The 27,993-nt window shown below is 39.7% G+C and overlaps 1 protein-coding gene across 1 annotated transcript; it reads right to left on the bottom strand.

Annotated features, from left to right (window-relative positions):
- Positions 1-9,492: 9,492 nt before the first annotated feature.
- On the bottom strand, positions 9,493-27,799 carry asmt (acetylserotonin O-methyltransferase). The gene is made up of 8 exons (XM_038721377.1): positions 27,567-27,799; positions 26,190-26,364; positions 25,636-25,765; positions 24,432-24,500; positions 20,892-21,010; positions 16,069-16,209; positions 11,505-11,627; positions 9,493-10,719 (listed from the first exon to the last, which is right to left on the bottom strand). The coding sequence occupies exons 1-8, from the start codon at positions 27,666-27,668 to the stop codon at positions 10,502-10,504; spliced, it is 1,077 nt and encodes a 358-aa protein (XP_038577305.1). The 5' UTR covers positions 27,669-27,799; the 3' UTR covers positions 9,493-10,501.
- Between the last annotated feature and the right edge of the window lie 194 nt (positions 27,800-27,993).

Here is a 27,993-nt window from a genome sequence, read left to right as displayed (position 1 = left end):
TATACGATTAGCTAATTATTGATGGGTTTCCATTCTGGACTGCTATGTCCACTGTGTAGTTTTCTCCCGCTGCATGGGAGTCTGCCTGGGTGCTAGTTCGACAGAATTTTTAATAAAGTTAACAACTCTGCGCTGCTCTATTTTGGCTCTGGGGAAGTTTACACCCCAGAAACTCTTTTCCCATCGTTATGCTTGCCAAACACAGAAGTTAGTCTTAATCCTCAAAACTCTATTCTTATTACTTGGGAATGAAATACAGCTTTAATTACTGTGCGTTAATATGTCAGCTCCATCCTGCAATACAACAACAGTGCTGCTCCTTCATTTCCCTGTCTTCTACATGGCTCATCCACACGGTGAGCCATGTAGAACAGCGTTAGTCTTTAAGCATTTTATCAGCCAAGACATTACATATTTAAGACCCTTTTACAAAGTTCTCGTTTTAAAACGAGTCAGCTGGAGATAGCATTTCTAACCCATGGTTTTAAAACAATAAAAAGATAGCTTGTTAAAGTGGTTGCAGTCTTCATTTCTGTTAGCAGAATCACTGGTTTGGGGCTAGAAATGAGAAGAATGTCCCTACATCTGTGAGACCCACTGTATCAAAAACTAGGCCTACTATAAATTTGGTTGGCAAATCCACCTGTAAACTATTACGTGGAGTGCAAAATTTGAAAACCTAATAGCAACAGTAAGTAAGGATGGCAGGGCTTTGCAAAGGGGCATTTTTCTGTTGGTGGTGTTAGCCTCAATGAGGACTCAATGAGGTGAGGACTGTAATTATACTGCACTTGTTAAGGCATACTAGGAAAAATACAATACAATTTCTTCTTTTTGACTTTTTATATGTACAATATGGTGTTACTGTAGGAGTAAAATATGTGGATGAGCTATATGCAATGTAAAATATATACTTAAATCACAGTCAGCTCTATGAATATATTTTTGGCATCACAGTATGTTGACAGGAGCTTGTGGGATTGCATGCAAGAAAGGTTTTTCACTCTCAGATGAACAGTTGCAAAAAGCTCACAATGTTATCAGTCCCCCTGCTGTGTCATTGTCAGACATACAGCTTGGCGCTGTCTCTCCCTTTGCCCACAGCTGGTAAAAGCTCAGTTGTTACTGGGTTTAAACTGGCTCAATATGATGCAAACTGAACCATTCCTTGCCATCGTGGAAAGTGCATGAAAAGAAATGGAGTTGAAAGAGTGCTGGAAAAGAGTCGAGTCTAACCTCAATCCCTGCTGCTCAAATTGACGCACTGAATCAACACGAGTGGAGGCGGCTAATAATCCGTGGAATTAAATGAATGGGAGTCATTTCCTCTTGAGGATGTTCTTACTTGACAGTGCAATATAGATTAGTGGCACTGTAGTGCGATGATATGTAGAAGAGTAGGTGCATGTATTTGCATGTGTGGTTAGCTTTACAGATGTGCCTATGTCTTATGTCCCTCCCCACCCCCCCACCTTCCTGCCTGGCAAACAAGCAGTGTGCTTCGCCTGTTCTGATTCCCTCAGGGACAGGGACTGGGGCGACCCTGGCATTTACACACTAATGAAAACAATCATGGGAAATATGTTAATCTGCCTGGCTGTGGTTGGCTGAAACAAACTGTGCTCTTTCAAAAAGGCCAGATGCTCCTGTGACTAATCACCTATGGCAACTGAATCTATTTAACCATAACCATTATAGCTCAGTATTTGACCTGTGCATGTGATGTACTTTATACATAGTGCAGCATTAGAGCGATTGATATCTGGCTTTTAAACCATTGGGTCACAGAGCTGAGATTATCCATTAGTGTCTCCAAAACAGCATTTTTATCATCTGGCTAACATTTACAGGTAACAACCAAAGGGGAAATTTATCAGTGGTATTTGAGGACATCATTACCGAGTGAGAAGGAATCCGGTCAACAGTGCAAAATGCTGAAAATGATCAGTTATGCACGGTGGACTAATCCTGGTTAACTAGAACGAATGATGAAATAAGCTGCTCTTCTACAGTGTATCCAGTATGGCTGCTGGCACTGGGCTGATAATGGCTCCGAGGGAAGGAATTACAGACTAATAACAGAAGAAAGAATGGCAAGGTACACACACTATACGGCAAGAATGCATGCAACATGGATGTCATGCTCATCTACATGGTAATAATAAGATGCTTGTGCCACTAAAATCTTGTGCAGCCTGTAGAAAATGATAAAGCTAATCACCTCATGAAAAATAATAAGAAAACAAAAATGTGAAAACAACAAAATTGACTCCTTGAATGATAAGTTATAATAAAGATATTCCAGTAGATTTATTGTGTATACAATACAATTAATAAATCACACACTGCATGACTAGCCCCTTTATTTTTTTATCACAGTTGTTAAAAAGCACAATATTAAGTATTGAAGCAGCTAAGGAAGCAAACAATTAATAAAAGGAAATAAAGGCAAAGTGAGCAATATAACGCTGAAAGAAATGTCTGGTCTTTATTCTCCATTTTTGCATGTAAACAAAATTAATTAATTAAGCAATTAAATTACAATACAACAACAATTCAACTATACTATAAGAACAAGACAGAAAAGAATGTCAACAAATGTATAGTTCTACATGTATGGAGGGATGATGATCTGTAGACTTTAGTAGAAAACGGTGTGGGAATCCACTTGGCATCCAATTAATAACTTCAATTTTTGTAGAAGATGTAAACTTTTGTCGTCAGTGAAGCTACGTTAAAGTGAAATGTGTCTGACAGCAAATGACAGACTCAGAGTACGAGATCCGAACAGAGCAAAAGACTTGTTGTAGGAGGTGGAAGAAGTTTTTCTACAGGTAAATCAAACTCTATATAACGTGTTAATTAATTAGCTTTAGAGGGGCTGATTGGTGGATTGGACCTTTGGACAGAGCTATGGATGCTAAAACCGGGCATTTCCCCAGTGGGCCGACGTGTTTAAATTATTTATTTATTATTTTTTTTTTAAAAATGGGACAATGACCCGCATATAAAGCAGGGACAGGCAGCAGCCCATTTGGTCATTTTCTACACTAACACTGGGCTGGCCCAATGTCATCTCTTACAATCCCCCACTCCCTCTCATGTGACAGCAAAGAGGGACAGAATGACCATGACAGGGCCAAGGGACAGGGTGAGCAGGAGGAGACTGTAGGTGAAGAGGTAAGCATGGAGTAGCTTAACAGGGACTTGTAAGGGAGGGAGCAGGGAGTAAATTTGCGAATGGGTAAGGCATGACCCACCATGCTCTGTCTCTGATTGGTTCAGCCTGATGATGACGTTTGTAACATAGACCTTGCTGAAAGAACAGCCAGGCTCAGCCCCAACAAAACATTTATTTAAAGCACACTGCACTTCACTACCTTTTTAATATAGCTGCGTTACCTTTGACACACCCACCAAACGAGAGAAAACAAACCTCAAAGCCTGTTGTGCACCTTTGCACACTGTTTTGAGGAAACATGTCGTTCAACCCTGAAACTGTGTCTTCTGCAGATTAGCTCGAAAAAGTTTTGCAATAATATATTTCTTCTAGATGCAGTCCATTTGTTCACAGTATAGATAGCAACCTAGTTGTGGAGGGTGAGATGAAAAATTACGTTTTTAGGTCGATTGTTAATCATAACAAGATCCAGTTAAAGTGTAGCCACTGAGAAGCCAGCAATCCCATCACATTGTAACCCTTGTTGTAATGCCACACCATGAGGAGAATAAACAGTGTTTGAAAAGTAGTAGCCCTGACGCAACATAACAATAACATCAAATCTCAAGGATCAGTGGGTTGATTCATCAGTCCTCATCAGTCAGTTTAACAACATGGACCTGGATGGTTATAAACATACAAACATATTTATTCATGAATTTAATTTAATTTATTTCAGGATAACCCCTTGAGATGCATCATCTCATTTTCAAGGGGGTCCTGCAGCATATATGTATATACAGACACAAAAATTAACCACACAGTACATATACAAAAACATAAACACAATACAAACACAGACATATATACAAAACAATAACTTGCTCACCTGCCCTTACCCCCACAATTAACATAGCACACATATTAAAGTATATTGACAAATAATCAGCTGAGTGCATTAAACAACTAATGCGTCATTTATCAACATGCCTTATGACAAAATGTAACATACAGGATAACGTCACATCTCACATAGAAATGTCCAAAGAAAATCAAGATAAAGAAAATGAAGACAAAGAAAGTTATGATCATGTACATAATAATATATAGTTGATCCTGTGAACCAATGGCCCGCAATCAGAAGAAATTATTAAGTTTTTTGAGCTAATTTGTGAAAGACAGTAGAACAGCAAAACCATCTTGTTCTTTCAGTGTGGGCTACGTGAGAAACTTCATCGCCATTGATGTCATTTTGTCAGCAACGCGTCGGCTAAGCCCATACTGCTGTGAGCGACCAAGGTCCATATGTATCATGATGTAATGATTAAGAAATTTAGGCTAGGGGTTCCCTTGATAAAAATGCAACTGTGGCAGAAATAATATATATATACATGTATTATTATTATTATTATTATTATTATTATTATTATTATTAGAAGAAATACATTTTCATTTTTTATAGTTATTTCATCTGCTCCACGCTCCCCTGGTTGAATAAACAGTTATTTGCTCATTCCCAGTGTGTTATTGTTGAAACTGTACAGCTTTGTCAGGGAATTCCAACAACTCTGGATCTAATAATAACATGAACTGATACTGTGGCTTCTAGCAGAGTTTTCTTCTTGAGTATGTACTCAAGAATTGAGTTGTTTACTCCATGGCCACCTCTGATCACCAGGGAGTCAGTAAAATGCAAATGAGTACACTGATCCACTTGCACTGGTTACACTAGCAAACCACGGCACTTGCTACTCAGCTTGATAGTGGTTTGGGGGACTATTACAGTAGGTACACATATTTAATGGGACTGCAAGGATGGTGTATTGGTGAGGGGTTTTATGACTGATTTTGGTGGGCCACCTGGGCAAAAAATGCCCAGGCCAATTTTTTGTCCCAGTCGAGCCCTGCGCCTGACTGAGAGTGATCTCCTCATCTATCACCTGCCATGAAAGCAATTAAGTGTACCTCCCAAAATGTCTAACTATTCCCTTAAAACCATGTTGTAGATAGAGTTACATGAGAAAAAACTGAGGTTGACTGAATTGAACAACAAAAACACAAATATTTGTGACTTATTTTATTCAGAGTGAACAACTGCATACAGGATCTATTACAGTAATATAATTAAATATTATTTTGCTGATGATTTATTACAGAATTGTCAAATTGTCTGTGCTACGTGTGGGACAAATCTGTATTGTTTATTATTGTCCTGCTCATTCTGATGGAAATCTCCTGGATCCAATTCAAAGACTCCTTGGAATCCTTATTGGCAAACATAGTTGACATTTACACCTATTACAGTTAATTAACATTCAAAATAAAAACAGACACGTAAATTACGGCATGTGATGTTGCATGAGGAGATCCTAGAGATATAAAAACAAAACATCAGGCCAGTATAATGTTTTGTTTTTCTGTTGCCGTTTCAGAAGTCATTTCAGGGCTTAGTAAACAAATTTAGATGCCACCTTCAGTGTCAGTGGTGCAAATGCGGCGTTGACACGTGTCATGCCTTCCACTCTGACTCTCGACTCTGCATCAATGCTGTGAAAAATCACTTTAATAAAGAGAAACAGTTGGCTGGCCGTGTGTGTTCCTCAGCTAAGAGGACCAACAAAACCAGGATGTGGATGTATTTCTGTCCCTGTTCCTTTTTTCCGGGGGGGGGGGGGCATGTGGGTGGGTGACATGCTGCCAGGAGAAGAAGTGACAACCTTGCGGCTGAAATATGTCTGCCAGTGTGTGCGTGTGATAGCATGTGTGAGACAGACTGCATTTAGTCATGCTAAGGGGCAGGACAAAGATACAAAAAACAGAAACAACAGTAAGTGACAGAGAGGAGGAAGGGCAAAAATGGAGAGATTAGTCATTATCAAGTGGAGAAGTGTAACACACACACAAACACACACAGACACACACAACGCCCAGCAGAGCTTCATCACCTCTCCAAAGGTCTCCAATAACATACATTCTCTGTTTCTCTGTATTTGTAACTCATGAAAATCTACGACCAACTTGGTGTATGTGTGTGTGTGTGTGTGTGTGTGTGTGTGTGTGTGTGTGTGTGTGTGTGTGTGCGTGTGTGTGTATGTATAGCCTACAGGGCAGACATCTTTGTCCTCAATTCAATACTGCTGTCACCGGCCCATGAATTATGGAAGTGTTTGGAACTGACAAAGCACGGCTTACAGCCAAGAGACACTTTTATTGAGTTGTGAGATGTGATGGATGTGCATGTTTAGGTGTGTGTGTGTGTGTGTGTGTGTTTGTGTATTTCTGTGTGTTTTGATCCCTTAACCATCACCTCTCTCTCTACTCAACCCCACTTTTACTCCTCGTCTCTCTGCTGAGGTAACGCTGCCATCACAACCTCTTCTTTTTCTATCTTGTGCCACAACAAAACAAAGAGTGGTTTGAATGAGGTTTCCTTACTGACAGCGAGCAGCAGGTTACTTTAGCAACACAGGTTGATGAAATTCACAGAAGAAACTCTGACACACTGATTGATTCGAACATTAAGTTTATCCACCATTAAGAAATTGCATGACTAAAGTATTAATATGTATTTTCACATGTTTCACATCATATGAAAACATTGATTCAAAGGTTTTAGCCATCTTTACATTTAAACATGCTGGTGACGTTCTGAGTTATGCATTTGTTCATACAAACAAAATGTATTGTTGTTAATTGGGAATTGAGCCAGAGGTGATCAAATTAAATAATTTAATAACTCTGCAATTTTAATGTCAGACTTTTTCCTATGTATAATACATCCATTTTGTTGTACTGTAAAATACCTTTAATACATCTGTAGGTTAAATATTTTTTGGTCAAGTGGTTAGCAAAATATACACTGTACATTTTAAATGTTTAAGAAAAACTGTTGTCAGATTCATACATAGATTATAGTTTATTTTGAGAGCACTGAGTGCAAGAATTGTTTCACAAATATGAAAAAGAACATTTTAAATATGGTTAAGATACTGTAATCTAACTGTTAACTTTTACATTTTAAAAGGAAACAAATAAAATCCCAAAGTGGAAGACGGCTTGTCCCTGTGTGTGTTTCAGCAATCACATTGAGATTTTCAAGGAGATGTGAAGCTGCTGGATGTAACATTTTAGTTTCCTGTGAAAACTTTGGGTTGAAAACATAATATCACTAAAAGAGCCACGAGCACTAATAAGCTCCACACACAAACACACACGCACACACACACACACACACACACACACATCATCTCTGGGCATAAACTGAGTGTGTTCCCTGAAATGCCCTGAAGTTGTTATCTTTAAGTGGCATCCTGGAGCTTTAGGGTGGCAGCGTGCGTGACTTGTGGAGCAGATTTAGAGTGTCCCCAAAGAGTGAAATACACAGCACACACACACACACACGCACACACACACACACACACACACACACACACACAAATTAATATATAGGCCTACACAAAGGTGAAAACAGGATTTCCCATATGCCTATTGATTTATCCATCGGTACAGACATGTGCATCAACATGGCCATGAGTCATAATTTTTACTTAGTGTGCCATAATTAAGAGATACTCAGGAGAGTTCATGTTTTTATCACTCCTAATCTTTCATCTATTTTGTTAGTGCGTGGGAATCAAATCCCAAGCGCACATACAATATGTAATCCATAAATAATGCAGTTTTTTAATTATTGTTGTTATTTATTTTGCATGTTTGCCTTTATTTAACAGTAAATATTGTTGCTAGTTGGAATCAAACCAGGGACATTGTGGATACATGACATGCATCATAATCCACTAGGCAACGAGGACACCCCCTGTCTTCACATTATTTTGGGATTATGTGTTTTCTCGTGGTCGGACTTGAGTCACATGTCCAGCTAAGGGAGAGTAGAAGAGCCTGGACGTCCTCAGATCCCCTATGTATTCTCTTCTTCATCACATGTTCCTATTTTTATAGCTGTAACTTTCTAGAACCGTCCATAAAACCCACTCAGGTTGAACCTGAGGCCAGCACAATAATAGCCTCATGAGACAGAGCAGTAAATGGAACTGAAAAGTAGAGAGCAGAAATGTATGCACCTTTCTCTGCTGAAGTGGAAAACATTGTCTAAATCATTGACGAAAAGCAAGAGGAAACTTACTTGAAAATATACTCTCACAGAATTAGAGCAGATTTTCTACAGGAGTGGGAAAAAAAAATCTGTGAAGTTTGTTTAAATGCAACCAAATTGTTGTTTCGCATACTGCTTGCAGTTCCCTTCACTGCATAGTTTTAAATGATTCTCCCTGCGGTAATTCTTCGCACAGCTTTTTACATACTTTTTTAATTTTGATGTCCTGAGCTGCTTTTCTTTTTTTAAATTTGAATGAATGAATAATCAGAAAAATAGTTGGGATACTTTCATCCACAGAAACTTAACTTTTTTTAACCTTTCTCATCAAAGATGTAGAAAAACTTAAAAACCTCGCTCTTATCTAATCTGTTTTTAGTGTGAGAGCGAGGATTAGGAAATACGGGAAAGTTAAGTCAGGTTATAGGGATGATTGCAGATCTGGATTAATTCAAATTTAACCTCGTATTTAATGGCAGTGCTAAGGCGAGTAACAACTTTTTCAACTTTACGATTGCTATTTAACTGAAATAGCGTTTACTTCAAGAGACAAGATAAATTCCTCGAAGGCACCAGTACCCGGCTCCAAGTGGCACACGGTGCTAGTTAACCACCATGACAGTGGTAATACTGCACCGTGTCACTGGGTACCATCCCTGCCTTCGCACAGGTCAGGCTGTCTTCAGCCTCAGGACTTCATTTCCCTTCATTAGGCCGACTTTCTGTGAAGCTGTCCACAAGGATTTGACATCAATTCTAATTTGTTGCACTTTGAAGTCTGATTAATTCACAATTACTGCGAGAAAAAGGAAAAGACGAGGATAGAGGGGGCATTGAGAATGAGTGGGTGGATAGAAAAGAGAGGAAGACGTGAACAGTGACATCACAGTCTTCTGAAGGCAGAGCAGGGTTCAGGCAATACTGGTGTCTAAAGCTGATAATGATCTTTTTCAGCTAAAAAGACAAGGCAACTGATATTTTGAGCAATTATCTTTTGGCAGGCCTGTTTTTTATGCTTCATAAACGACAGTTAGTATTAACGTACATTTCTCAAGGACAACCAATTCAGTTCAATTCAATGCTGTTTTCAAGCAAACTGCGTCACAGCAGAGGCGGCGCACAATGACAAGCTGAGTTATAATAAAAAGGCTCATATCTGCATTTTGAATACATCCCGTGCACAGAGGAGGATGGGGGTGAAAAGAAAGATGGGCAGGGCCATTGTGAAGAAGATTTATTGAGTCACGTCCATCATTACAAAGAACATGATACAAAGACAGCTTTACTAGGCTGTTAAGAACAGTGAGAGGCGAGGGGGTTCAGACACAGGGCTTAGGATTGAGTGATGAGAACAGATATGTAAAGAAGTTCATCTTCTTAGCAATGAGACAGGAAGCTCACGCTGCATACCATCTAATAGAGGACGACCTTTGCAGTGTATGGCTAATCATTTACAGCAGAATCATACTGGACTGGGGTTAGTCTCTTACTTGATTCTTAAAATTTGAACAGGCTTGGGTACAAAATTACTGCTAAAGTATGCATGTATTTTATTGTTAGGAACATCAGTAGTGTAGTTAGTATATTCATACAGGTTGTTTAAAGAGCAACTTAACACCCGGTTTCAGCTTAAACACACCTGACATTTGAGAGTGATATATAAAGGGATATAAATGAAAGAAAATGAAACATTAACACCACACACATAAGTAGTTAGCTTTACCAATTATTAGGTGCTGTAACAGAAAAATATTGCAAATTGAGTGTAAAGTTAGCAAGCAGAGGTGGTTGCTTTTCTATAGGACTCTGCTTTTTCTGTCAGTAAAAGTAATCTTTTCTTTGCAGTTTTTAAGTGGTAAAAATTTCATACCTTGCATTTATTGGAGAATTTTACATTGCGCGAATGTGAAGTTCGGTTGGCTGATTGTATTTGATTACTGGCTCAATTAAATGTTTGCAAAACATGTGTTTTAAAGTTGTACATGCACCACACTGATCTAATTTTTTTAAACTTTTTTGCTGTAATATAATACATTATGTTAGTATGCATCATATCAATGCTGTCTGTGCCATTTTAAAATTTTAGTTAAAGTCACTCAGTCAAAAACACCATCTAGCCTATAGGGCTGCCCAATAGTCAACTAAACCATAGTCATACAGTGTGAGCTTTTTAAGAAACTTCAAATCAGAAGAAATCCCCAAATAGTTGTAAACATTTTTTCCACTATCTATGGCTCTTTGAGTCCCAGCACAGCATCGTGGATCTTCCCAGTGAACCGGTGCTGGATGTTAGTGAAGCCGGCGGCAGCCAGCAGGGCAGCGTACTGAGCAGGTGTCCTCTCTCTGCCCTCTGTCTGTACCAGCATGTTCAGGGAGTAGAGCTGCACTCTCACCGGGCCAGAGCCGTCCTCATGGAGCAACGCCTCCACCAGCAACACAGCGCCTCCTGCAGGATGGACCAAAAGGTCAGCTTTGTTTGTATGTTAGTTCTTTTCTCTGTCTTTTTTTCTCTTTCTTTGTTTCATTCTCTCCTTACAAAAGCCAATGCAAAACTCAGTTTGATGATTACAGAGTTTGCACAGTATGTCAATGGTAGCTTGTTTTTAATGCTGAACTAATTAACAAGACAAACAACCACATTTTATCATTAATTTAATCATTGTGAAAAAGTAATCTGATCATAGTAATCTTCATGTTTATGTTCATGGCAATTGATAAAGCTCCTAATAGAACTTTTTCATAGAAGATATTGTGATTTCTCAAACACAGGTGTATCTAAAACCATTGTTAATGGCTGCATTGCATTGCAGCAATTGCTGGAAAGGGAACATCATTAATTTTATAAGTAACACCTGTCCCTTTCCTGCTGTAACAAGTCAAAATGTCTGCTGTTGAAAAGGTCAAACTATGTCATGCTACGACAGGTTGAATTCTCTGTCTAGTAAAACCAGGCTTCTCTACTTTATTATTTTGTTTGTTTTTCTTCCTTCCTATAATGCACACACACACACACGCACACACACACACACACACAGGCAAAAACACATGAGAGGTTTTTCTGCCTCTTGATAGCGCCTGCTGCTTTTGTGTGTGTGTATCTTTGATCAAAGTCAGAAGGACAGATTTTTCTGGGATCAGCTGCATTGTGGGATACAATCTGCCATCTCATTTCAAGCAGGGGAGAGAAAAAAAAAGTACTCGTGCCTTTCACACATGAACACACACGCAGACCTGGTTTGCAGGCTTTGTAGACTCTGCTGAGTAGCTCTACGCAGCGTTCGTCGGTCCAGTCGTGGAGGATTCTGGCGAGTGTGTAGAGGTCAGCCTCTGGCAGGGGGTCTTTGAAGAAGTCCCCTAAACACACACACACACACACACACACACACTTTCATATGCACAGTTCAAATGTATTGAAAACCTAAGACACTGTTATATTTGATTTTATTATTTCATGTAATTATCAATTCTATTGAAAAACCTTCCAGTAATAAGACAATTAGTGGTTTACATATTCACACAATTAATACAAAGGGGGGATGTTTGCTGTGATCAAATTATGTCAAAAGCATATAACCTAACTACATGCTTCCAAACAGTGGTATCTAGTTAAAGGAAAAAAGACATTTGATTTCAAGTGGATTATTCAGCTTCAGTAGCTAAGACTTAACTACCACACCACTGCTGCTGTTTTTAACCCTGTATAAAACGTAATAAAATTAGTGTATGTGTGCCTTCTCTCAATTCATTCATGTCCCTGCTGTCTATTATGAAATAAGGCACAGAGAGGTCTCATAAAAAAAAAAAACACAGAGAGAAAATCAGTGTATCAGTGTTTCCCATGTTACGGCTCCCATTGTGTTCAACACCATCATGTCTTTGAGACCAGAAGGAGAGGCGGGAATTGATTTTGGCTCTGGGTTTTCAAGATCAGAGGCTGCTGTGAACTTTTTTCCCCCACATTAGCTCCTGCGTTAGAGAGCCGACACAACAAATCGTGAGGTATAAATTGACCGTTTTGTTCACAGTATTTTCAGTCAAACAGCAGCAGTTCAGTGAGAGCATGGGGACGCACAGGTGACCGCATCAACAGCATCTTCTTCTGCTTTTATTTTCAGATCAGAGCTGTACTTGTTTTTTTACCTGTACACCTGAATAGTGTGTAAACCTACATACTCTCTACAAATTATTTCCTAAATTACCGGCATTAGAAATAGTTTAGTTTTCAAAAGCTATGTTGGCATAAGCTATAAACTGTGTTACCAAAATTCATAAACATCAACTCAACTTCTTTGGTTTAATAATTACGTTATAAATGAAAGAAATATATCCTATATATCTTATATAAAGATGTTTTCTGTCATTTCTTTATGCTTTTGGAAGGAAACAAAGATTCAAATGTTATTCTTCTATTCTTAGCAGACACATACAACACATTTTATCATATATCTTATCAGGGTACGTTTTTAGCAAACTCAAACAGGTGTGAACAGTGCATTTGGTGGGCACTATTTTGAGCAACAGATATGGTGCACTAGTAAATATTTATGGCAGCAGAAAGACCATGCGGATGCCAATTCCCACACATAAGCTGATATTTATAAAAGCTGATATGATAAGGTGGACATGAAATATTAGATGAGAGATGTAACTTTACAGTTAAACATTTATTGCCAATTTCACTGATTGTGTTGTTATTTTTGCAGTTGACACAGCGTTCTGGAAAATCTCACTCAAAGGCACATTTATGAACTGTAATGTTCATAAATGTCATTATGATTCTTTTCATTTACATTAGAGACATTATTTACCTGTTGATGATATGTCCTGATTTGCCAAGCACTTTGTAAAGTCTGTTTCAATATGACCTTAATAAATTTATCATTGATCATCCTTCTGATGCTTAACAGTGTTAATTGAGATATCACTGCAATGTTGGTTTACAGGTACATTTGATGAATTAGTTGTATGGGCTCTGTAATTAGCCACAGGTGTGTGCAAGGCTGGAGTTGGACAAAAAATTGGCCATTTTTGGCCGAGGCGGCCCACCAAAATCGGTCGGACACCCCTCACCAATAGCCTACACTATCGATCTATTTAGGGGGTCGGATTAGGAGTGTGATGAAACACTGAGGCAAGATTGGTGTGCATGACTACAAGACAAGAATATATTGTAATAAACCTACTACTTCGAAAAAATATTTATAGATGAAATATTTGATAGGGGGGTCTGGGTGTCCTCCCCCAAAAGATTTTTAGCATTGAACACTTAATTTCCTGCATTCTGGAGACATTTTCTGCACCTATTTATGCTGGAAGAGTCTTTATTTTTATAAAGGGAAGGACATAATTCAGGTGGCAGGTGACAATTCACAATATAAAAATATAGGCTAATAAAATACAATGCAGTAATCAGTAGTTTATTATTTGCTTAAGTTACTTTTTTGGACAATTCAGAGGTTTCTTTTATATTTACATTGCATTGCAGGTTTTCTTATTGTGCAAATAAACATGTTTTATAGCATTTAAATTTGTTAATCAACATTTCTTTATATTTTATTTTATTTTTCAGAACATTTTTAAGAAAGGCTTTCAAAAAGTGGTGGCTACATGTCCCCAAATGACCCTCCTCCCTGCTCCCTGCCTACAGGTTGAGCTACTCCATGCTTACCGCTTCATCTCCACTCTCCTCGTGCTCTCACTCGCACTCGGCCCTTCACGGTCACTTTGTCACTGTGGTTCGCTAACACATGCCTCCTCTTCTGCCTGGCAGGGGCAGCTCTTCTACTCCTTCAAGTGCCTGTGGCTGCACTATGCAGGGTACTGCAGCTGATGTGGAGGCTACTGCAGACCCGACAGCAGATATCGGCTGCTTTCGCGCATTTTGCAGCAGCCGTCTGAAGAATGTTTTTTTTGGCCCCTAACGCAAGAAACAGAGGGGGTGGGGGCTTGTAGAGATGTGATTGGGCCGGCCCAGTGTCAGTATAGAAAATGACCAAATGGGCAGCTGTCCGTGCTTAATGGGCCGTTTTTTAAAAACAGTTATATAAATAAATAATTTACGTTACACCGGTCCCAAAGGTGCGTCGGCCCACCGACCATTTGCCCGGTATGCCAGATTACCAGTCCAGCCCTGGCTGTGTGTAAAGCTGCTTTGGTGCTGTTGAAGAACCTTTGTCTTGTTCTTATCATTGACCCGGTTTAATGAGGGGGAGCCAGTTAAAGGATCGATATGCAAACGGATTTAAGTGCATTTCTACATCCATTTGTGGCTAACTGTGAGAGTGGAGATGAGGCTCATGCATATGTGTCTAGTTCCACAACGATTGATATTCATAAAACAGAGTCAGGTGTCCATGCACCTTTAGAAATCTGATGAAAATAATGTGTTTGCAACTTTTTACACAGTTGTAGTCGTGAATCAACACAGAGCTTTATGCATCTGACCCCAGGAGTTAGTGGAATTGAACTACAGTTGCCACGTTCATGGTAATAACGAAACATGTTGCCCAGTGCAACAGTGAGGCTCACTGATGTGTTATAATAGTTTCTGGACAACAGTGGTCTATGGCACAGATGCATAAACGACATCAAGCTTTGGCTACACTGTTAAAATGTGTTAATAGTATCCGTTTATTGTTGGTTTTGGTCTTTTGTGGGGGATTTGTTTACAATAAGAACAATGTCATCACAAGCCTTACAGTGAAAACCCACAGGAAGCAAACAAATCGCGTGACATCGCCTCCACCACTTTTTGCCTCTGCAGCTTCTTGCTCATCGCTGTGGGCGTAAAAGCGCTCGTGAGCTAGCAAGTAGCTTGCTAATTACAACAGGGACAAGAGGGACCCCAGAAAGTTCAACAATAATCTTTATCTCTACAGAAATAGCAGGTAAAGACTAAACTCACTGGCTTTCCACTGCATTGTTTCTTTGTTTTTCGGCAAAGCTGCAGCCAGCAGGCGAATTTTTCCCTGAATCAAAATGTTTCAGGTCCTTTTTTTTCACATCAACCCCGGAATCCCGCAATTCCTTGTCAAGAGATTTGCTCGTATTCCATAGAAACTGAATGGGGGCTAAAGTTATCATACCTTCAGGAAAAAATCCTCACTACGAGTCGAAAGGTCTACTAATTCTACCTCTTCTCGCTGCCCAGCAGAAACTTACGGATGAGCCCATAAAAATAAAACGAGCCCATACAGTGGTGTCACATCCCCTCATGCCGCTACTGTTGACAAGCCCACCAGCTGTGCTTATGTGATGTACATACTGAAATCCGATCACAAGTCAGAAAAGATCAGATCAGAAAAACACTTATTATTACCCGGTATAAACCATATACAGTCTATGGTATAAACACAAACGCATATTATACATTTTTAGAGGAGTCAATTAAGTTTTTCTAGTGTGTATTTTGACATAGTTCCATTTTTTTTTACAAAGCCTTTTCAAAACTTTACCCTGGAGTTGGGTGGCTGTGGCTCAGGAGGTAGAGCGGGTTGCCCATTACTCAGAAGGTTGGCGGTTCAATCCCAAGCTCCCCCCAGGCTGCATGTCGAAGGGCAAGGTACTGAATCCCAAATTGCCTCTGGTGAAACTAACATTGATACACTGGCGGAACAGTGTGTTAATGTTAGTTTCTGTTTGAGTGAATGGATGTAGTGTAAAAGCGCTTTGAGTGGTTGAAAAGACTAGAAAGGCGCTATACAAGTCCAGAGCATTTACATAAAGTGTGTGAACTGGCTGTAGGCCTCTTTGATTATAAATGTCAAGTAATTTTGCCCAGCCGTGATGATGTTACCTTCGTGGAAGCTTATCCTCTGGTCGGCCTCTGTGACAAAGTGTTCCCTCGATGTACTCACCACCTTGGGGAGGTCAAAGATCTTCACAGTGCATTCTGGGTAGACCGACGTGCACTGCTTGGCTAATGCCCCACTGCAGCCTGGAGAGAGGAAGAGAGAGAGTGGCACTAAGTTACAGCACAGTGAGTACGCACAACCTTCATTAACAAGGTGGTGCATCACTCACGCACACCCTCCACACCCAGAGTCACACGAGTCACACGAGTGGAACAGAGGCTTTCAGGTATGTAGCCATTATTTAAATGCATAATTTGTATTCAGTTGTATGTGGCGGCTTTGGGAATATGGTTCATCTAATATTCATGCCAATGAAGCAGACTAAATTGAACCGAATTTAGAGTGGCTGATGCTTTATATAAAGAGAGTGCAGAACTTGCTGTCTAGGAGTCTTCCTAAGCAATCTAATCTAAGAACAGTAAACACACACATGATTTGACTGTTATGTGACTAAAACTGATTTCACCTCACCCTGCATTTGCATATAAACCTTTACATCTTAATGCATTTGAAAATCCTTGTCTTTGGCCATGTTGATTGGTCAGTCATTTCACCACTTGACTGAAATATCTCAACAGCTTTTGAAGGGATTGCCATGAAATTTGGTTCATTAGCCTAATGGTTCCGAGGGATTAAATCCTACTGACTTTGGTGAACCCCTTATTTTTCCCCTAGCGCCACCATGAGGTTTTTTGTGTTTAATTGCGATATCTCAACAGCCACTGATTGAAAGTACAGGCCCAGGGGGTCCCCAGAGGAGGAATTCTATTTGCTGGCATTAGATGTGTGCGCATGTTAGCATGCCGACATTAGCATTTGTTAGGCCTCAGAGAGCTGCAAGTATGGCCATAGACTCTTAGTCCTGTTCTGCTTACTGTCGTCAAAGACAGAACTGTAAGTCTTTGTAGGGCAGTGGTCAGACCAGACCTAATGATTTAAGTGGAAAATAAGGAAATTAAATGAGCATACGGACACACACACACACACATAAATGAGGACGGAATCAAGGATTTACTGTGAAAATATGAATATTTCAACTTGATGCTTTGACAGCATTATTATCAATGTTCATGCTTCATAAAGCAACCTGAATTTAAAACAGAAAGAGTGAGAGAGAATGTGTATGAGACAGATGGAGAGAGAAAGAGATAGATGAAGGGTGTATGAATGGGATAGAGTGATGGGAAGGCAGTGAGGTGGAATACAGGATCAAAGGATCTCACTTTGACCGACCTACAAAGCCAACCAGACCTAGGTGCGAGTTTGTGTACAGGGCAAACTGTCATGCCCTGAAGTGCCTTCGTCCTAACGTGACCTGCTGCTAATGTATCAGTCTGTATTCTTACAAGGGTTTGTCTTTATCACACACACACACACACGCACGCACCTATGGCACACACTTTATGTTTCCAGGATTCCAAGTTTTGTAACACACACACTTTAGCTCTCACATCAAACAGGGGTCAGCCGAGGAGAAAAATCAAAGAGCAGCGAGGAGGAGAAAAACCAAAAACAACACAGTGTACAAGACCCCAAGCTAACCTGGCTGCCTCAGTTTGTTAATAAAATCCTTTGATGGGTGTTTGTGATTATTTACTTTATCTGTCTGTTAGCTGACACACATTTATTTGTGCATGTATGGGACCATTTAATTAAAAAGCAAAAAACTTCCTCACATATAAGTATGTTTTGTCCTGGATAAATCTCTTAGAATACTGGTTGTGTAGGCTGTAATGTGTCAGCAACTGGATACTGGTGACACCGTCTGCATCCAGCTGATTCAACTGTGTGGAGGAACCACTGAAGAGGAACTCCACTGACTTTACACATTAAAGTCAGTTTACCTACAATGGGGAGTATTCCTCAGCCTGTGAAAAAGTTGTATAATGTACGTCTGTGACTGTGGAGGAGCTTTGTCAAGTCTCAGAAGATGTAATCAAGGTTATCCAGGCTTGGGCCTGAGACATCAAATTTATAACAAAAGCCTGCATTACAAACTGGGAGGACTACTACTTGGGTCTAAGGACAGAGGGTGTTGTGTGCTATAAAAATTACAAAAGCTTCTTGAGGGAAATTTGTGATTTGTGACATTGTATATATAAATCATATTGACTTGACTTGAAATTGACTAGTATGTTTTGGTATTTCTGAGTGTTTGAACTATATTTAAACCGCTGTAATGCCACACAGAACCTGAACACGCCCTCATTGTCAGAATAAGTGACAGATCTTTGATACTTTGATACAAGCTGTTTAAAACTAGACAGAAAACAAAACCTATCCATCCTATGTCAGTTAGATTTTCTGATGCTGTTGAAATGCATTCACATCAGTTATGTCTGTAAACAGGAGTAAAAATAGATAGATCAATATTTTAGTAAAGAGACTATTCTATCTATACTTTCTATATGTATATCCATTTATATATCTTTTCTATACTATCCGTACTATAAACATTCAGTACTTGAATAGCTTTCCATGACTGTGTATATTATTGGAGCAGATGGTTGTTTACATTGAAAAAAAAAAACATAATTCTTCAGAAACTATGAATATGATTTCCTTAGAGTTACAGTAACCTTTAAGTTGATTATTCATTTTTAAACAAAAAATACAGTTGAAATGTGTGTTAAATGTCACATTAAAATAAATCAAGGTGAAGGGCTTCCCACAGACAGCCGGCATGAAACAAACCACCGTTCTCATATAAATGATAAAGACTTTTGGACTCATGCTGGCTGATACCTGATTTTGGATTAAAGTCAGCTAGTTGGCAGAAAGTTGGAGAGACAGAGAGACAGACAGCATCTGAGCAGCAGGTGTGTACAGACACAACAGATGCTGTGTGAGAGACAAAATCTTCATGGGGCACAGCAGACACCCCCTTCATGCTCCTGCTGTCCACAAGTTTTGGTGCTGCACCTTAATGCATAAACATGAACACACAACCCCATGGTGAGAAAGACACAGAGGAGAGGGAAGAAAAGACTGTCTGGTACATGCATCTGTGTCTACACTAGTGTGTGTGTGTGTGTGTGTGTGTGTGTGTGTGTGTGTGTGTGTGTGTGAGGATGTGTGCGCTTTTAGTAGCGTCACAGCTCCCCTGTGTGGTTAGCTGAGGTGTCACACACAGGATATGGCAACCAACGGGTGTTAACTAGTGCTGGTGCAACAATGCTGTTTCTTTGCCTGACTGAGCCTGAATGTTTAAGTTTTTAAATTATTAAAACAGAAAACTGAAGACTCATTTGCGAGATGTTTTTTTGTGGCTTTCTTTTTCTTGATAAATGTTTTACCCATTTCCACGTTAAAATAAAAGACATTCAGTCAGGGTCAAAGTGTCTGTTCAATGCCCATATTTCAACCACTAATCTGATTTAACACAGATTAAAATACTGTTTTTTAATGGAAAATGCGCTGGATCATGAGTTTGAGTATATTCTTGAATGTGGACAGAGTCACAGAAATTTTCACCTACTATTTTTGACTGATTCATGAGTACATGAGTGGAGACAACATATGGCTCTCACTTCAGTTAAGGACACTAGATAAAAGAACTGGCAACATCTCTCAGACAAAAGCTTTTCTCCCTCTTATTCATATCATGATATTTTCATCAAAAGATTCTTCTTTTTTATCATTTTTTTTCTCCATCCTTTTTCTTTTTGATCCTGTTCCTAGCTTGTTCCTCTGCATTTCGTTGAAAGCCCTGGCCTCACACTGTGGAGTTCATGTTGTGTTCATCTTATTTTTTTCTCGCTGTTTTATCCTGGTGCCCTTTGCTCTCTGTGTAAACCATTTTGTAAGAAACCTGATGTTCAAAAGCGCTTTAAAAATAAATCTGATTTGGCAAAGAAGAACACAGAGGAGATCAGTTGAGGAAGCTACCTTTTCCCTTTTACGGTATGTCTCCAAAGAAGACTGACTGGGCTGCAATATCCTGCTTCACATTCATACATTTTACATTCTGCTGTTCAGTTCAACCAGTCTGCTTAAGAAAAACCTGTGATAGGGTGTTAACATCAGGATCCATCTCTACATTAATGCAGACAAAATGCCATTTCCAGATACATACAGTTAACAAATAAATAGATGTTGTGACAGACATGGCTGGATACTTCACTTGGTCTCAACCGTTGTTCTGTTGCCTCCAAGTCTCTGTGAACACTTGTTTTGTTTTCAGTGTAGGAGAGCACACAGCTCAAGTGTTTTTATTTACTTTCTTAGGTTCATGTTACATGATAGCTATGGCTAACAATGATTCCCAGACCATTACAATATTCAATCAAATTACTATCAGAAGTCAGTGAAGAAACCTGAGAGTTGACAGTGAAAGAGAGTTTGCTTCACAGCATTGCTGCCATGTGGGTGTACTCATCTGTGTTTGGACCTGTCAGCAAGTGTTTTTTTCTGCAAATTCTGCAAATTTATCCAACCCACAAGCGTAATGGGACATGACTCCACTGGAACCAGGACATCTTAATTATTTTAGGTGCGTTAACAGTTCTAATATACAGTAGCAGGTAACTGTGAGGGTTAGGGATTTATATAATTAAAACATCTGGACTGTGGGACTCACATTTAATTCACCTATCATCAGTTAATGATTCTGGTAGACTTTTGTTTAGTAGTTATTTAAAAAAAAATTTCATGTGTTTGTACATTTGTTCAGCCCTGAAGGAAAAAACATGATTTTAACATCCTTAATGACATTTTTCTAACAGATGTTTGTACTTGGCACACACACACACACACACAAACTTACCTCCAACATCACAGATGACCTTGAAAGGCGAAAGGTCGAAAGCTGTAACCACGTCTTTACCACAGATGTTCCAAATGGAGTTCATTAACTGCATAAACTTCACCATCTCCTCATCAGACCTACACACACACACGCGCGCACACACACACACACACACACACAAAACAGTTAGTCATCTCAGTACTACTCTTTCACTTAGGCTTCACTGCACTGAGGTAAAACTTTATTCATGGGGCTGCTCTAGAAACACACACACACTCTCCTCATCTACAAAGTTTCTCCCAGTGGCGAAACAGTGTGCGTGTGCGTGTGAGGGAGAGAGAGAGAGAGAGAGAGAGAGAGAGAGAGAGAGAGAGAGAGAGAGAGAGAGAGAGAGAGAGAGAGAGAGAGAGAGAGAGAGAGAGAGAGAGAGAGAGAGAGAGAGAGAGAGAGAGGGTGCAGCAGAATAGAATAGGTTGTGGTGACTGCTGCTGCTCTGAGGAATCTCCACCTCATCACCCAGCACTCTACCCCACCACAGGGCTACACACACACACACACACACACACACACACACACACACACACACACACACACACACACACACACACACACACACACACACACACACACACACACACACACGCTCTGTTCTGTAACACTATAAATTTATTTGTCCAAACGTCACTGTAGCAAAGTGATCGGCCACTTGACACATTCACCAACTTCAGACGACACAGTGACCTCGAGAAGAACTTTGAAAGTGACTCATTGCTGCGGCTTCAGACTCTGATTACATTGGATGTGAAAAGACGACGTGACTGTGAGGCCAAACTGCAGACTGTCAGCTTTAATTTGAGGACATTTTAAACATAAGTTATCGAATGCCCCCCAACAGTAACATCTGCAGCCCTTTTTGTCCCTGATTGGGTACATTTACGTGTCATCCTGTCTCCAATCATTCCGAGGAAAAGATCTCTGTCCATGTAATCGTCATTATAACATCACCGTGGCTTATGACCTGTCTGCTCTCTGCACAGACATGCCTTATACTCCTCAACATCCCCGCAGGTCTGTGTCATATCTGTCAGAGTTCTGGTTCATGGCTGCCTGATCACTGTTGTGTGTTTTACCACTGTCTTGTTGCTTTAGGATCTCCATCTTAGCAGCAATAGAAGAAGGAAAAGCTCAGTTATTATAGTATCATTTAAAGTACGGTCCCGTTTGACTTGACTTTGTCATGCTTTCACCGCTACCAAAATGGAGATTGTTACACCAATAATAATATTGTATGTTTGTGACTACTGCGAGCTGTGTCCTAATTCCACACTACGCACTAATTCCCCTCCTGATTTTTGCGTAGGTATGTAATGGTTCACTCAGGAAAAAATGAAAAAGGTAACTATTTTCAAAAAGTGTTTATGCTAAATTTACTTGATTTTTAAATGTGTAGATGCTATTGTCCCACTGTCACGACGTTGGATTTGAGTGTGGTGTTTTTCTGTGTCCATTCCTGTTTTATTCTATATACTGAGGTGTGCCTCATAAATATATAGTGCCCTCAGTTGTGTTCAGTCTTTGTTGCATCATAGTCTAATGTTGAGTGTTCTGCCTTGAGTTTTCCCCTGGACTTACGGATTGTTCCTTTGGGTTTGGATTGCCTTGCCTTTGCTGGTTTTACTGTGTTGGAATACCTTGTCTTTAAGTTGGACTTCCTTTTAAGTTGACTGTTATCATTTAAATAAACTTATCCAGCCCTGCTAGTGTCTGCATTTTGGGTTCACGCTCAGTTTGTCGGCCGTTGCAACTCAGAATATCTATACTTGAAGGAACATCTTGGAGAACAAGAAATAATGGATAAAATTAGAATTACAAATTGCTTTCTCTTTGTTTACTTTTGTTTGTAGCGTAAAATAACAATCCCAATGAAATCTGGTGCAGGTTATGCATTCATCTCAGTGTCCATTGGCTCAGATGTGTCCTCTTTCACTGTTTTCTTTATTGGTACTACTACAGGAAGGTGCAGAAAAGTTGAACATATTCAGATTCTAAGTAGTAGGCTGTGAAACCTTTGGGCACATCTACAGGGTTTGGACAAAATCATAAGTACTCACCCAGTAGGGTTGAAACCTATTATGTAATATCTTGTATATTTTTGAAATCTCAAAACCTCTCAAAATCCTTGCTGACTTGTTAGTCTTCTCTCCAAATCTTTTCTGCTTTCTCGAGTGTAGAATTCAAGCTGTAGACGGGACTTGGCTGTAAATTATTCAGGTGCAGTACGTGGCTGGTTAAATGGCGATGGGTAAACAGAAGTCTGACTCATCCAGCCAGCTTTGAATCATCCAGCTCCTGCTACAGTGCTCCAGGAATGCAGTGAATGACTTCAGTGGTTGTTTCCCCTTGCTAATTTACCCACAGTATTCACAGGGGAAATCAGCGGGGACAAACAACTGCTACTCCACATTAAATCAATTGTGCGCAGGTGTTGACATTTTTCTAGTAGGGCATTTTCATTTTCAATCAATTAAAGCTGAATTCCAAATTCATCTGCACAAGAGTGTATTTATGTGTGCATGATTCGTTTTCTGCATATTCTCATTTTGCAAGCCTTTTTTTTTTAACGAGGCAGTTTTTGTGAGATCATTGTAAGGGCATAAAATTGTTTTCTTCTTACACTTATAATCTTTTATGCATCATCAGCTACTATTCAAAAGGATATGAGAACAAAAATTACAAATATAAAGACAAATCCATAGAGAATACAACTAATGCGCAAGTTCCAACAACCAGCCACATACAGAAACATCAATTGCATGATATGTAAAAATCCAAGGGTGGCAAAATGCCTGGTAGTTTACATGCAATATATATAATAATATAATTATTATTATAATAATGGAAATGTGTATTTTAAGATCTGTTTCATCTTCCATTTGTGTACATCAGACATTCTTCCATCAAAGTACAATGGTTTGGCAAATCATGTCTTGATGAGGAAAAGAAGGGAGGATGTTTTTTTTGCAAGTTACTGCGCTGAGTTTCAGTTTTGACGGTCTCTCTTCCTTTGGGACTGGCAGGGTTTTACAGTACAAGGCCTCAGGCAGGCCGATCAAAATCTATTAGTGAACAAAGTGTGAAACTTTTAGCGTGTGACCCCTGAAAACTGCTGACCGGCAGATCAGTGATGCGTTAAAACTGTGGGCCCTAGATACTATAAACACACGAGACCTCAAGGACAATGGTGGATACATTCTCTCTCTCTCTATTGTTCACACTCTCTCTGCTCCAAGCTTCTTCCTCACATCACTGCTCACACCCTCTCTCTCTCTCACACACACACACACACACACACACACACACACACACACACACACACACACACACACACACACACATATCCCCTGCCTCCTAATAAATCCCACAAGTCTGTTTTTTTAGGGCAAAGGGAGAAGAGAATGACAGACAGGCTTGCGATGGAGAGACAGGGGTGGAATATAAATGAGCAAGGATGAGTGTTTGATCTGTCTTTGTGTGTGTTCAACAGAAACAGCTTCTTACCTGTAGACAGCTTGAAACAGGTCTTGGGAGCTGACTCCAAAAGCCTTTTCATACTGGTTTTTTCCCTCTCTAGAACAAGGCAAAGAGAGAAATATTTATGTGAGAATCAAATTACATAGTGGCATATACAAGTGTTGGGTATTTGTGACTTATTTGATGATTTTTCAGTTGTTATATTTGTTACAACATGGGGGATCTGGGCATTGATTGTCTCAGTGCTTAAAATCTGCTTCAGCTTCATCTCGTCACAGGTAAAGCCAGTTAAAATCAATAAGATCAAGTGTGTTGACGTGAATTCACCATCATGTTCTGTCTATCTGAGGTAAATTCACATGTTTTTATTGCACACTCCCACGCAAAAGCATTAGTCAGTTAGCTCAAGATGCCTTTATGCTTTAGGTCACTTCTATCTGTTTTCAGTGTTCCTCACAGATGGACTTGTCAACCACAGTGAATCCAGTCACGCTGTCTGAGAGCTGCCGGCGGTCCTCCCTCAGACATAACAATGAGACTGAAATCCATCTTGAGACACTGTTCAAACAGAAAAGGAGGATGGGAATCCTCATTCTTAGGCTACATATCAAACCTGCACTTCTCACAGCACCTCAGCGTTCTACATTATTTACTATAGTATTGTCTTTGTTAACCTTGACCTATTTTTGAAAGCACTTGTGACAGGTTCGTCTCCCCAAGCAGCATTTTGTATCCTCAAGTTTTATTTTTAAATGATTATATTATTAAAAGAGTCATTTAAAAGGTATACCTGGATATCACAACACAAACTGTATGGCCCTGCACCCCAACAAGAGGGAGCACAGACAGTTTGGGAACATGAGGGAAAAACAAATTCTATGAAATCCCATATTAACTATAGTATTAAATACTCTATTAACTGGTGAATAACTCTTGTAACTGTCAATTATTTCAATTTCAATTATCAATTCATTTTCATCCATCAAGAAAAAAACATTTTTATTCCATTGTAAATGGCATAAACACTGAACATCTTTGGGTTTTGGACTTTTAGTTGCACATAACCTTGTGCTTAGCGGGGAAAAAATCTGTAGCTCCCTTCTGACATTGCAGGGATGCTGGGAAAATGTATCAAACACAATGAAAAAAAATGAAAATGGCATAAACTCTCTCTACTGTGAAATTGTGTCCAGATGGTAGGCAGGGATGTGGCCGCGCTCAGTGTACTGACCTGACAGCATCGGTCAGGTAGTGCCAGCAGAGGTAGATGGTTCTGGAGCTGTACTGGATGGACTGGTAGAGGGATGAAGGGCTGGAGCGGGTCAGGTAGACGCTGGACTGCTCTGTGTTACTGTAAAACACTGGAACGGGAGGTGGGAGAGGTGGAGGGAGAGAGACAGAGCGATGGATCACTGCAGGTGTTAAGACAAAGTTTGATCTGTGATGTCTATGTGGGAGACAGAGACAGGCAGACAGGACAGAGACAAGGAAAGGTGTGCAGGTAGGTGGTGGTGCAGCAACTGGCAATGTTGAATGTCTGGTGATATGACAAATGGACAAAGATTTAATTAAAACTAACAATAAAGTTTAATTTTTTTTGCTAAATTGTTTATCTTATTTCACACATTCATATGCTTCATAATCCTAAATCATTATGTAGCAACACTTTTACATAAATGAGAATGATGATTAAACCATTACTATCACTGCTCAGCTTATTTAGAGGAACAAGTTGTTTGACTATTAATGAGTTATTACATTATTGTTTTACGTGTGTGTGCTGACCTTGTCCGTTGTCCTGGTGTGTGTTCAGGAGCTGCAGGCCGGTGCATGCAGCCAGCAGTCTCTGAGTGCCGTCCAGACTGGCCCCAACCGCCTGACTGATCTCCTCTGCAGACAGGGGGCGCTCCGCACCCAGCAACACATCAAACACACCCAGCTCGCAGGAGGAGAAAATTGTCTGGGTCAAGGGGCGGCAAAACATAGCAGAATAGATTAGAATAGAGATCACATATGTCCAGAATGCTGCGCACTGTCTGCAGTACCGACTGAATAACGTATCTGATCAATTGGATAAATAGTCATAGATAGCACCATATATTTACACTAAGTAGGATAGCACTATAATGATGCTTCAAAGTTATTTCAGACCAATATTATCCATGGGTCCGTTGTAGATCATTGGTTGTGGTGCTTCAGCATCACACTAGTTGACTATCATGTATAGCATGATATAGAATAAAAAGGCTTTTTAAAGAAAGAGCCTCTCAAAGGTCACATTAGCAAAACATATGCTGAAGTATTCTGTTGATGTATTTATGGACTTCTGCACACTCTGCATATGTTACATTATTTCGGCTTTACACCATCTGATGTATTCATTTACTATTCTAGTTTTCATGTCTGTCTTCTTTCAGGGTTTGCATTATGCAACAATTTGTTTAATGGATCTTTCAATTAAAGAATGTTGGAGCCTTGTTTTAATTAAAGCTTCATTGTCTAGTATGTATTATAGTGTACCTGTGATGTGCTAGTAAATAAAAAGTGTGGTACTGCCCTGCAGTGGGTGACAAGGCAACAAATAGAACCAAAAAAAATTGTTTATATCAATTTTGTTTCTGTTAAGCGACTTAGGGCTGCAATTAATGATAATTTTCATTATTTATTAATCTCCCAATTATTTTCTCAATTAATTGCTCAATCCCCCCCCCCCCCCCCCCCCCCCCACACACACACACACACACACACACACACACACACACACAAACACAATATCACAATATTCAGCATAAATAATAAGAGTATAAAAACAGATTATTCTGATGGCATGTAACAAATGTAACAAAATAATCTTTTTTTCCAAAGATATCCAGCAGAAAATCTCACAATTGAAAAGGTGGAACTTGGCATTGCTTTTGGCATTTGCTTAAAAAAAAAAAATCTGTTCATTGACTAATTAGTTAGTCGACTAATCATTTTAGTACATTTTTCTCTTGAGGCATTAATATGTTTCATGCTATTACAGTATCATCAGGAATGCTATTGAATCAGTTAACCATCGAGCTGCGGAGAGGTAACTATTGTGTGAACACCTTTAAACTAAAGATAAGGTGCAATTTATGGGACCCATGAAGGTGAGTGTATACTACATGTGTATGTTACCTTGGAGATGAGGAATCCTTCCATATACTCCAGTATCTTACTGGGATACATGTCTGCAGTGGGTGTCCCCTCAGGTGAACCCTTCTTTTGACTTTCAGCCATGGCCACAGTTTTGACAGGAGTCCCTGAAAATGTAGTCCTACTCGAAGCACTCCTGCATGCACAGTGTGCTTCCCTGCTGGTTTTTTCTGCTCTGGAGACACTTGAACAGGTATATGAGAGGCAGCAAAGACAGAACCAGATTAAAGCTACAGAAAGTGCCCACCCAGCAGCAGCAGCAGCAGCAGCAGCAGTGGGGAAAGCTGATTACAGCCAGATAACCCAGATTAGATCAGGGGCTCAGTCTGCATTGGACAAAGAAACAACTCTGTGGCAATACACTGCCGCCTTGTTCATTATCACTAACTCGGATGGAGACTTTCACATT

The sequence above is a fragment of the Micropterus salmoides genome, unplaced genomic scaffold, assembly GCF_014851395.1.
Source record: "Micropterus salmoides isolate LMB-PRFRI ecotype aquatic unplaced genomic scaffold, ASM1485139v1 Ms_hic_scaffold_15, whole genome shotgun sequence".
Lineage (NCBI taxonomy): Eukaryota > Metazoa > Chordata > Actinopteri > Centrarchiformes > Centrarchidae > Micropterus > Micropterus salmoides.
This window is presented reverse-complemented; position numbering and strand designations above follow the sequence as displayed.